The 12,000-nt window shown below is 42.6% G+C and overlaps 4 protein-coding genes across 4 annotated transcripts; 2 read left to right on the top strand and 2 right to left on the bottom strand.

The window, feature by feature from the left end:
• Positions 1-615: 615 nt before the first annotated feature.
• On the bottom strand, positions 616-3,401 carry EAF01_011225 (uncharacterized protein; the record flags this gene model as incomplete). Its single annotated transcript, XM_038919482.1, has 3 exons — positions 616-1,584; positions 1,636-3,179; positions 3,236-3,401. The coding sequence occupies 3 exons, from the start codon at positions 3,399-3,401 to the stop codon at positions 616-618; spliced, it is 2,679 nt and encodes an 892-aa protein (XP_038764996.1).
• A 741-nt stretch (positions 3,402-4,142) lies between these two features.
• EAF01_011224 (uncharacterized protein) lies at positions 4,143-5,358 on the bottom strand (the record flags this gene model as incomplete). The annotated part of the gene is made up of 5 exons (XM_038919481.1): positions 4,143-4,718; positions 4,777-4,916; positions 4,972-5,001; positions 5,052-5,210; positions 5,265-5,358. The coding sequence occupies 5 exons, from the start codon at positions 5,356-5,358 to the stop codon at positions 4,143-4,145; spliced, it is 999 nt and encodes a 332-aa protein (XP_038764995.1).
• A 1,655-nt stretch (positions 5,359-7,013) lies between these two features.
• Positions 7,014-7,647, top strand: EAF01_011223 (uncharacterized protein; the record flags this gene model as incomplete). The annotated part of the gene is made up of 3 exons (XM_038919480.1): positions 7,014-7,043; positions 7,162-7,328; positions 7,479-7,647. 3 exons carry the CDS (start codon positions 7,014-7,016, stop codon positions 7,645-7,647), a joined length of 366 nt encoding a protein of 121 aa, XP_038764994.1.
• A 1,422-nt stretch (positions 7,648-9,069) lies between these two features.
• EAF01_011222 (uncharacterized protein) lies at positions 9,070-11,892 on the top strand. Its single transcript, XM_038919479.1, has 2 exons — positions 9,070-11,242; positions 11,341-11,892. The coding sequence occupies exons 1-2, from the start codon at positions 9,971-9,973 to the stop codon at positions 11,626-11,628; spliced, it is 1,560 nt and encodes a 519-aa protein (XP_038764993.1). The 5' UTR covers positions 9,070-9,970; the 3' UTR covers positions 11,629-11,892.
• The last annotated feature ends 108 nt before the right edge of the window (positions 11,893-12,000 follow it).

Genomic DNA, 12,000 nt, shown 5'->3' with positions numbered 1-12,000 from the left:
CTAAAATCCAAAAGCCAGAAACCAGATAGATTATCATCTCTATAGTATCCTCATGAGGCTTTATGGTCGTGGTATTAATAGGTATACATTGATTACTTACTTGTATTTATTATTCATCATCACTTCTTCTTCCACTAACATACATATATAGATTCCCTTCTATTCCTAATCCCATCCCACTCATCCCACCCCACTCATCTATTCACATTCATATCCAGCTTCCTTTCATTTCCCCAGAGTATGAACTCAACACCTCGATTTATCATTCATCCCTACTATATTCTTCATCTATAGCTATACATAAGGAGACAAATCTATACATACATGCCTACCCTGCCCAGTCCTATCCTGCCCTACCCAGCATAGCATAGTACATCATCACGGCCAAGATACCCCCATTCAAATCAAATCATCTCATCTCATTATTGCCATGCCACACCGCACCAAACCAAACCAAACCACACCACGCAATCTAATCTCATAACCACGCGAAAACTTCATATCTAGATAAGCCGACTATGATTCCAAGTTTCACTAGAAATACAAATCCCACTTATTTGTAGACCCTCTCAAGGAATTTCCCACCCAGTCACCTCCCCTCCATCTAATCCCACTCTACCCAACACTCTTAATAACAAGCTCTTTATACATCGCCTTAATATCCTCCACATCCCCTCTCAACTCATTAACCTCTTCACTCTTTTCCCCCAACAACTCAAGCGTAACTTCATACCTCTCCTTAACCCCCTTAATCTCTTCTTCCAACGCCTCGACTTTCTCCTCTAATCCCCTCTTAGCTTCAACCTCCTTCATCAGCGCTACAATCTCTGTTCTCGCTTCATCTCTCTGAGCAATTAGTCTAGCAACTTCCTCTTTCGTCGCCACTTTTTCACTCTCCAGTTTCCTTACCGCGGAACTCATTCTCTCAACTAATTGGACTGTTGGACCGGCACCAGCAGTTGAAGTCGAAATAATATCATGAATAGTTTGTTGAGGAGAAGAAGAACGATGGGTATCAAAGAAATCATCATGATCTAACGTATGAAGACTTGGAGTTTGTGGTTTAAACTCACTTCCACCCGTCCCATTAGTTGCAATCGAATTTAATGAAAAAGAATGTGTCAAAGAAGCCGTAGAGTCATGTCTAACGGGGGTTCCCGGATCTGGCGATTTCGATGTCGGTTGTCCAGATTGACGACGTCCTACGAATCTCTCTTGTGTTACCAAGTCGCCAGTTGTAGATCTAGCTGATGGCCTTCTTGATTGCATATTTTGTAGACCCAAGTATTCCGACGTCAATCCTCTTCGACTTGATGTCACAGGTGACTCTCCACGACCATTAAGAGAAATTTCCTCCAACCATTTTTGTTTCTCTTCTACTAGTCGTTGTTGCATCTCAGAGTTCCACGTTTGTTTTTCATCCTCGAACTCGGCTTTGGCTGAAACCAATGCAGATTCGGCTTCTTCAACACGCTTTTTGAGATCATCTAATTGAGCAGTCCGTTGGGAAAGTTCTTGCTGGAAGTTAGGTAATTGCGACCTAGTCTCTTCCAATTCATCCTCATTACGTTTCGCTTTGAGTGCCTAGACTTGATTAGTTGTAGTCCACAACAATAATTGAACACTAGTACATACCACCTCACGAGCCTTTCGCCTAACATCAGCTTCTCGCTTAGTCGCCTCATCCCTCTCTTTTTCTAGGCTAGTTGCACGTGCTGTCAATGAAGCTTCAATACCTTGCCAATTCTCACTGGCAACTGCATATTGTGTTTGTAAAGTCTCGATCTGACGTAAAAGTTTCGCTTGTGCATCACCAGTTGCACCAGTTGAAACCTCTTCAGCTCTCGCTCTCATCATCTCTAATTTACTCTCCAACATTTGTTGCTCATTTTTCATCTCAAGAGCTGCAATTCGAGCATTTTCTGCTTCTCTATCCATCTTTTCTCTGAGCTCTTTAATCTGTATTTGTGCTCTATCATTAACGAGTTGCTTCTCGATTTTGAGATTGGAAATATCATCTTCCAGCTCAGCAACACGTTTTTTCTCGGCTTGCAAGGCTTCATTGGCAGTTTTTGCTTCTGCTTCTTTCTCTTTAGCAGCGTCATTTTCGAGTTGAGCTTTGAGGTTGGCTATAACGATATCCTTGGTATCCCTCTCAATCTTGACTGCATCGAGTTCTTTCCTAAGTCGATTGATTACATTATTCCTTTCACTAAGACTTTTCTCAGCCCCTTCGGCTCTTTTTAAGCGCTCTGCCAGAGATGCAGCTTCCCTTTCGGCCTTTTCTTGTTTCCTTTTGATTTCCGCAACTTCTTTATTGTCCTCGAGAATTTTGGCGCGAAGTTTTTTAATAGTGGTCATATGAGTTAATTCTTTCTTAGACAATGCTTGACCTTCTTCCATGAGTAAAATGACTTGCTGTTCTCTCTCGGCCAATTTTTTCTCCAGACTTCCAGATGGTGCAGCATTCTTAGCACTGTTAGCTGACTCTAGACTTTCTTTTGCCAAGTATTTTAGTTTTGCCTGAAGCGCATCAATGCGTTCTATATAACCATGAACTTCCTCTTGCCTTTGTAATTCTGAAGTTTCATAGTCTGACTGTAGCTGACTAAGAGCTGCCTCGAGTTGCGCCGAACTTTTTGACGTTGGAAGCGGATCAGCTGCCGGAGTGGTTGTCGGTGGTTCATCAAGGGACGGACTGGCTATCGTATCATTTTGTGGAATAGAGTCTATAGACTGCCTGGGTATACTAGAGGTGGTAGAATCTGTTGACAAACGAGACGTGGGTTCGGCTTTCAAGGCAGCAACTACATTGGGAGATGCTTGCTGCGGTTCTGTGGTTATTTCTGGAGTTAGTTCGACGACTGGAGTACTCGATTGAACCTCCACCGTAGGTACCGTAGGTGTATCCAATTCAATAGTATTCGCGATTGTGGTCGACCCAAGATCTTGAGAAACTCGTTTCGTAGCCTCATCCCCTCCTAGATTAGAAGTCGCATCTAAACTCTGCCTCGGACTTTCGCCGACCGTAATTGGACTTCCGGTCCTCGAAGGTACATTCGAAGATGTTGACTGTGTGCCAGCCTTCTGTGCATTTTTTGCAGCTACCGCCCTTGCTAAACGTTCTTGTAATCGATCGTTTGTTCTGTTACTACTGTTCGATGCGCTTCGAGAAATTGCTAGAGGAACTGTCAGATCAATGCCAACTCCAAGAACTTTGAACCAATTTACATACCTGCCTCCGGTTTTGCAGCACTTGTATTGCCAGTCGCAGGCGTTGGTTTGTTCGCTTGACCTTCCTGTCCTTCTGCCAATAAGATATCCAATCTTGATTCCAATCCTCCTACTGCTTGTGACAAGAAACCCCATCTTGAGGAACCTTGTTTCGCCGGACTCGTCATGATTTCTCAATCTTACCAATTGACACACGTTGCTCTCGTTGATTGTTGAATATGATCAGATCATACATTGCATTTCATGACCCGGAAGTAGAAAATGGCTGTAGCCTCGTAGGACGAAACAGTTTTTGGAATTTGATTTTTAGTAAGTTTAACTTCCAGCAGCTCTTGAATTGGATTGATGATATTGCGAAATATATCTTGGGTATCTTCGCATATTTATCCGCGGGAAAAGAAAGCGCGTATACTTCATTAAAATGTATACTCACTTTGAATCTTGCTTGCGCACTGCCGTGGCTGAGACTCTTCCCTTGATACTGGACACGATTTGATTATCCATCCAATCATCGTTGAGAAATAACCCTGTTGGATCTGCGCAAGGCTGGCAATGACATTTCTGGGCAAGGCAAGGCAAGGCTATATTTTCGTGGGGGGTCGGGGGGGGTTATTTCTTTCATTGGTCTCATCAGATCTGGTGGATATTTGGATTGAATTTATTAGATCTAAGAAAAGAAAACATCAACGACAAAAACAATATAATTTCATTAATCAATAACAAAAGTCTGAGGCTGAAAATAATTCATAACCTTTGAGAAAGAAAAGGGTATCAATATTTATGCTGCTGTACCAGTAATGAGACAGCCATCTACTCATACTCGATTCCACACTCGATTCTGACATTATCATTAGAGAGGTATAGTATTCTTGGCCCAGATCATAACCAACTATCACCAATAACTTCTTTCAAACCGACTTTCTGGACTCGTCTTTCGTATGTCCGTTCCGTTTTCCGTTCCAAATCTTGCTATGCTCAGGGCGTGTAATCACTTCCGGAAGACTGAAGTAATGTGGCCAATTCAAAACATATTCATCTTGTCGGTCATTCAAACAATGTCGTAGCCAAATACCCCAGACTAAGTAAAAGTATGAGCCAATACCCGTCATCAAGTGCCACCAACCATGTCCTTCGAGTAATAATCCCCAGGGAAGTCCAATTTCATGTCTCCATCGTCTAACCGTCGAGCAATAATGATTATCCAAAGACCATATACCAAAACCCCCTAGAAATATGGAAAGGCCTAAGCCAACCATCAACCACATTTCTTTCAGGATTTCATATTGTCTCTTTTCATTTGCTAGACGATCGGAATGAGAAGTATCAGGATGTTCGTGAGAAAGTTCCGTGGTAGCAAATATCTTTCGAAGAGATGGACGTATGTTAACCTCCATCACATACATGGAACGGAATAACACGGTAGCTGTGAGAAGCGCAAATGCATTCTGATGGAAATCCGGATCTTGGAGATAATGATAGTAAAGCTATTGAGATTCTTGTTTTAGCATGGAGTTTAGAACTTGAGGACGAAACTATGCTCACCGTTATGAATACAGACAGGAATATCAAGCTAAATGCTAATACTTGCCTGAAGATGCGCGAACGAGAGAAGGAGAACGTCGCATAACACATCAAACATGTAGTATAAATCATCGAAAGTTCATCTACAAGTTGCATGGGATCTGAAGCGGCATCATGTCAAGAATTGAACCCTTTCATAGGATAGATGTGACTTACACTTCAAGGTTGAGTGAAACAAGAATGAACCTTTAGCCATGTCAGCTTGACTTCTGGCCAAGATCAACCAACTAGCTCACCTGTTCCTACAGCTCCATAACCTAGAAAGGCCACCAAGAATACACCATCATGATCATATTTCAAACAGTTCCGACTGCCCTTGATGCACAGCCATATGAAAAGTAGGTTGGTAAGAGTATTGACGATTTCGGCAGAGTATATAGTCGCATAATAATCCTCTATCATTCACGGTTAGACGAGAATAAGTAAAGTCTGAGTGTGGGAGGTATTGCCTTCACACCAATTTATGGTCGAGGTTACAGGAGCCCAATAACCTTCTCCTGGTCGCGCGGGAGGATATGGTATCGATGGGAGATGGAAACCCATTGTGACAATCAGAGAGGAGGGGGTTTGTCTGTAATGATCGCCCGTAGTGAAGAGGATATATATATCCAAAATCCAATGGTTGATCGCACAAGGGCGGGGGAGGGGTCTTTGATTTGACAATAATGATAAACTGAATATATCTTGAATAGTAAAAAATCAACAATGAACAATCAAAAAGATTGAAAATAACTAGGTTGATCCAATACGCACACAGACATTGGAACTGGATATGTTTTTGACTTTACACTTATTAAAGTACCGGCGACTTTCTTCACTGCTTCGTACTATTTTCCCAGGTACGGAAGGAAGTGTGTTAGGAAGTGAAGGGCCGACCCTTGTCGAATGTGAAGAAATGCTTAAAAATGCAAATCGTCATTCCAAGCAAGGTGGATCAAATACGATGATTTCGAGCTTTCTGGACCGGAAGCTACGGGAAGTAGAATTGATAGAAAGGGTTGAGGTTAACTTTATTGGAAGATATACTCCGTATTATTATTACATGTGTAGGATATACTAGGAAACTGATCAATAATCAGAGAGAGCAAATAAAGCAAGGTAGTAAGTAAGTACTAGGCAATACTGGTAGTAAATTCTGAATCGATTTCGTCTATCTATATCTCTCTACCAGGTCGTGTTTTTGAGAAGTTCCAGATCGATATACATGGTACTTGAAATTCATTTTTAAATTAATCAGTATTGATATATATTTATAACTCAAATCTTCTAGTAGATTTTAATAAAGAATTTGATAATATAACTTCAGGTTTCTTATAAATCGTTTCAATCTGATTGAAATCTATAATAAGTATTTAATACATATAAAATCATACTTATTTTCGAAATCAAAATTCAATTTTAGACTATAGTTTCAAATGTAGTCTTTTTTTATTAAATTGATTATCGATTAAAAATCTATATACGAATTGATTTTCATAGCTTTTTAGAGTATCTTTGAATTGTTATATATTCATAAAAAGATAGAATAAAGCATAGTTTTGATAAGGAGATTCGCTTAAATTTCAGCCCGGCATTCTTCAAAAACAAGACCTGATCTACTACCTAGCTAATGCTACGCCGACCATGGAAAGCAAGGTATAAAATGGTTATTGTGATATCTCCCCAAGTAGTGTTTGCATCGACTCTTTGAGCTACGGACGATATACTTAGGTATGCTGTCTATGCTGTTTATCTGTCTATGTTGTCTATGCTCTTCATGTTACCTTTTTGATAGAATCTCTAGAATGGCTCTCTTCTTGGAAATATAAGCTTTAGATGATCAAATTTTGGTATGTGTGTCGAAGAAATATGGATCAGATCAACGAGAGAGGTACAATAACCGAGGCAAAGACATAATGATGTTGTGTGATGTACGCTCACTCGGCTCCGTAATATCACTTGAAGCTTGACGGCACAGCACATACCTGTTCTGCCATCGACCTTCAACTTCAACTTCCACCGCCTTTCTTATCGCAACTCCTTATCAGCAAATCACATGATAATTTTGAAAATCGCTCCCCACGCATATTGAAGCAAGCAGACAGTACAGCTACCACCAGTATTCAACGAAGCAAATATATTGAGGGAAAGTCTGAAGCATCAAACACATCTAAAATCCAACACTTTGACACCCACTTCCACACACATATTATACAAACATGTCTATCTCCAACGAAGCTTTACAAAAGGTAAAACTCAAGAAGGCTCTCTATTCCATTCCATTCCAGCCTCCTCCCCTCCCGTTCCCTCCACAATCCAATCTTACTATATCAAACTCAAAATAGGACATCACTAATACTCCCATAGCTAGTCAATGAAATTCAATCTCAAGCCATTCAAGCCGAGCAACAAATCAGTGTCGTTAAATCGCAAATTTCTCTCAAGCAACGCGAAATCCGTAAACTCGAACTCACATCCACCGAAGTATCCACGTTACCACCTGACACCAATGTCTATGAGGGAGTTGGTAAAATGTATTTATATTCCTTCTACTCCTGTTTCTTTCTAACCTTTTCCTCTCCACCCGTTCTTCCTCTGATCCCAAGTCATTTTTTACTTTTTCGGTTGTGGGAACACATGATCACTTCGCCAGATATCACAAACAAGCATTAATCATTGGACAGGTTTGTTTTCAGCCCTACAGCTGATGTAGACAAGAGATTAAATCGCGAGACTAAAGACTTGAAATCGGATATTGATAATTTGGGCAAGAAATTACAATATTTAGAAACGACGTATGAGAAGAGTACGGAGAATATTACGAGGATTCTTCAAAGTGGTGGCCGTGCTTGATGAAAAGCATCATCATACTTGTTGGACGCTTTCTCGAGGCATTTGCAATTTAGAGTTTATGAAATAGCTGTGATCGGTATGATAGTCGGCTCTTGTTAATGGCCGGGTAGTATCTTTGGAAGGACATAGCTTGGGATGGATGATTGACTGACTGATAGTGGGATATGGGATTGGAGGGTGTGGAGAGGGGGAATATAAGCTGCGTGAAGGAGTCATATGAACTCCCGAGTCTTTAGAGACATGCCGTAGAAACAAACAAGCCCAATAACTTCATATCACACTTTTCCTTCCGATTGAATAATAGTCTATGGTGTATGACTGAACCTCTCTCACTTCACTTGGGAGGAAAGACAAGAGTGACGTGATTTTGAAAGTGCCTGAATAAGTGTAATACAAGGTTGTGAACTTATACAGGTAAAACACCTACTAGGTAATATTCAATGTCATGTGAATAGATGATACAAAATCACAAAACCACTTGTGTTATGATAATTATGATTCGTTGGCATTGTCATACACGGATGGGTATCAAGCACTTGCCAAATACCCAGCCCTCAAAATAGATCGAGCACTAGGTCCTACCATCAAACATCATCCTCAACTTTCGATCTTTTCTATACCAATTTCCACCTACTCGTTCATCAAGACTCATCATCCAATAATTCAAAATGCGAAAGTAAGGTATGTAACTCGACTCTCCTCCCTCGGAGTCCTACCTACTCCAAAGTTGGGGGCTAAAAAGCCCAAGCGAATGAAATCTAAGCGCTAACCCAACCCCTCCCCTTTTTCCAATCCCTCTTTTTCGAATGCCCAATCTTTACACCATCGTCATCTCATCTCATCTCATCTCATCTCATCTCTTCTCATCTCTTCTCATCTCAAATAGCGTATCGCGAAACTACCAACCCAGCGATTCGTGTATCGTTTATCTCCCATGCTATTTCCCTCCATCCCACTCTTTACCTTCCCTTCATACAAGATTCGTCACAAACCAACAAACCACGATTCCACATAAAACCTAAAACCCTTTTCCAACGTTCGGTTACATTACAGTGGGGAAATATCCTCCAGAGCCTCAAGTGATCAAAGTCTAACTCCTCAATCATAGTGTTACAACTTTACAATGAGCCTAATCCAATCTCACATCAAGCATCAGCATTGACATTAGGATGAGCACTGGTACCTACTTCTCTCCCAACACCCTAAATACCAAGCATATCGTGTATCCCTACCCACCAACTCCTCATCACCATAGGATCACTTTACGAAAGCTAAATGGGATTCGATGGTTAGTTGCTTAGCTGCATATCATTGACTTCAAAGATGCAGTAGTGCGATGGCGTCCCCACTATTACCGTTAGGGCTGTACGTACATGAGGACATGGATAAGTGACTGGAGTGAGAATTGCTCTGTTGGAACGATGGTATGTGTGTATATTTGGGAGAAACTCGGGATATTCTATAAATCCGTCGTGGTCATTCATCTATCTGTAATTAATGCTCAATACTCAATACTCCATACTCACAAATGATTCAAAGATAGAGACTAGGTTCATACAACAGCCCAGTAATACACAAAATAAATACTAGGGACAGGCAACTACAACCACAAGTTCAAATCCAAATCCAAGTAAATCGGTCAGTCAGTCAGTCAGTCAGTCATTCAGCCGCTCCTCGGAGGGAAGTGAGGGGGATTTCCAACCACACCTAGCTACCTACACACCTTAAATAAATGCAGATGCAGATAATTCCCAAAATCCAATCCAATAACCATCTCTTAAATAAGCCCATGCCCATTCCTGCTGACAATACACCTGCTTGATTTCTTTCCCTGTCTTTCCTGCCTACGACTACTTCCTTTCTTCTTTCTTTTCTTACTTCTCTTAATATACTGTCTAGGTATCCAGCATCCAGTATCTCAGTCCAAACTTCAAAATCACACAGTGGGATATCCCACCTACTGAGAATCCCCAAACGAAAAGCTCTATTTGAAGCTTGAAGGACAAAGCAAGAACTAGACCCGTCTTGAAAAAGCTTATCGCACCATTTCATCCCATCTCAACGTCGCAATCAATATATCCCAACCCCTCGGTCGCTTGCTTCATCGCGGGGTCAGACCGATCGACCAACCAACCAACCAACTAAGTAGCCTATCTATCCAAATTCAAATCACTCTCGAAAACTGCATTGCATATATAGCGACTTACTTTTTCGAGTATTGTCTCCCTATCAAGAGAATTCTCTTTTCTTTTCTTTTAACTCCAATTTCTCTTCTCTTTTCTTAAATAAATAAATAAAAAAGAGAGAAAGTACCCCAAAAATAATGGCCCGCCACTACTACGACGACGAAGAACTCGACATTCACATCTCCCGCGAAACACGGCCCCGCGACCCCTCCGCCCCCATCCCCTACCGACGTCCACAATACCCACCCGTCCCCGCCTACCGCTACGGCACGACCACCTATCTCACTCCCGAGATCTCCTCTGGAATCCGCCGCTCCAGATCAACCGGCCATCGGGAACGCTCTCCCATTCCTCCTCCTCCCCCCGTCGTCCCCGCTCCCATCGCTCAACCCATCATCGTCGATAATTCCCGCCGCATCTACAACGACTATGACAGTGACAGCGACTCCTCATCCGCGTACGAATCGCGACGCGCGCGCGGTCGCTTAAGCGTGGGGGAAGTAGGAGGACGTCGAAAATATCACAGTCGCAGCCACAGTCGTCATGTGAGTCTTTCGCACAGTCATAGTCCGTCGTCCTCTGGCCGACCGAGCTTCACGCGCGATGATTTTGAACTGGAGAGGACGCGCGCGGAGCTCGAGAGGATTAGGTTGGAGAAGGAGAGGGAGCGCAGTGAGAGATTGGTACGGGATGGGGGGGAGTTGGCGAGATATAGAGCGGAGAGTGAAAGGGAGAGAAACGAGAGGTTATTGAGAGAAGATGTGGAGCTACGCGTGACGAAAGGAGAACTAGAGCGCATTCGCTCGGAGAAAGAGATGGAGAAGAAAGAACGCATGTTACGGGAAGAATTCGAATTGCTTTCTCTCAAGGAGGAGAAGAAGCGCGTGGAGAAGGAGAAGCGCACGCAGGAAGAGAGGGAGCGGGCGGATAAGGAAATTCGAGATACATACGAGCGTATGAAGCGAATGGAACAGGAGCGACACGCGCGCGAGAAAAAAGAACGCGATGAAGCTATTGAGAAGTATAAGCGGGAAGAAGCTGAGAAGGCGGCTCGCGAACGCAAAGAACGTGAAGAGATTATCGAGAAGTTTAAGAAGCAGGAAGCGGATCGTTTGGCTCGTGAGAGACACGAGAGGGAAGAGAGAGAAAAGGAATACCAGAGACGTCTGCATGAAGATCTGCATAAAGCGGGTTTGAACGAACAGCAAATCGGAGCGGTGAAAGCGGGGAAGGCTCTCCCGCCTCCACAAGTCCAGATGCCTCCGCCGCCACCAGTTCAACATCAACATCCTCCGCAATATCAAATCCAACCTGCGGCTCCGAGACCAACGTATACGAGAATGTCGAGGAAACATTTGTCGATTGAGACTTTGAGGGTTTATGGAATTTCGTATGAATTTGATAAAGAGGTGCTTCCCCCTTCTTCTATCCTTTCCCTTGCATCTATCTCTTCCCCCATTCCCTCCCCCAACCCACATAATCTACTAACCCCCCTTCCTCCAAACAGGACCCCGAATTCCTTCTCATCAAACGCTGGGTTCCCGAAGACGAACAAGACATCCTCTGGACCCACACCCGTCAACTGCGCGAAACACGTGCTCCACCCCACACCCACAATCAACAACACACCATCGAGTACGTTAAAGAATATGTCGTTGAAGATCGCCACAAGAAGAAACATCATCACAAGGGTGATGACTTGCAATTGGTGATCGAGAGGAAGCATAAGCATAGTCATAGTCATAGTGGGAGTAGGAGTCCGAGCCCTTTTGTTAGGTGGGCGGCTGGGAGGTAAGATGGAAGGGGAGGGAAATGTGAAGGGGGTGTGGAATAAGAAATGGACGGCGTGATGCTTGGATGAAGAATGATGAAGAAAGATGATTGATGAATACATGGAGTGGATTGGTTAATGAGTCCGTTTTGCTTTCACGATTTTCTTGAACTTTTTTTCTCAGATGAACTCTCATCTCTTTTTTATATGTTATGTACTGAGCTTCAATACCCACGACATGATCGTTAACAACGATAATTTCTTCCCTATAATAAAAAACAATCAAGCAAAACATGCAGAAGTAATGTTAGTATCATGACTCCGATTTTTATAGGAGTATTGAAAATTAGTGTTATACAAGTCAAGTCAAAGGATGTGAGTAGCGAGTCCGTCTAT

The sequence above is a fragment of the Botrytis porri genome, assembly GCF_014898465.1.
Source record: "Botrytis porri strain MUCL 3234 chromosome Unknown BPOR_020, whole genome shotgun sequence".
In the NCBI taxonomy this organism is placed as follows: Eukaryota; Fungi; Ascomycota; class Leotiomycetes; order Helotiales; family Sclerotiniaceae; genus Botrytis; species Botrytis porri.
The sequence above is the reverse complement of the archived record's forward strand: the minus strand, read 5'-3'. Positions and strand labels throughout refer to the sequence as shown.

Bases quoted from the DNA above. Each gene is read 5' to 3' on its own strand.
- EAF01_011222 (XM_038919479.1), top strand. From the start codon at position 9,971: ATGGCCCGCCACTACTACGACGACGAAGAACTCGACATTCACATCTCC. The intron at 11,243-11,340 runs GTGCTTCCCCCT...TCCTCCAAACAG, and splicing joins CGTATGAATTTGATAAAGAG to GACCCCGAATTCCTTCTCAT.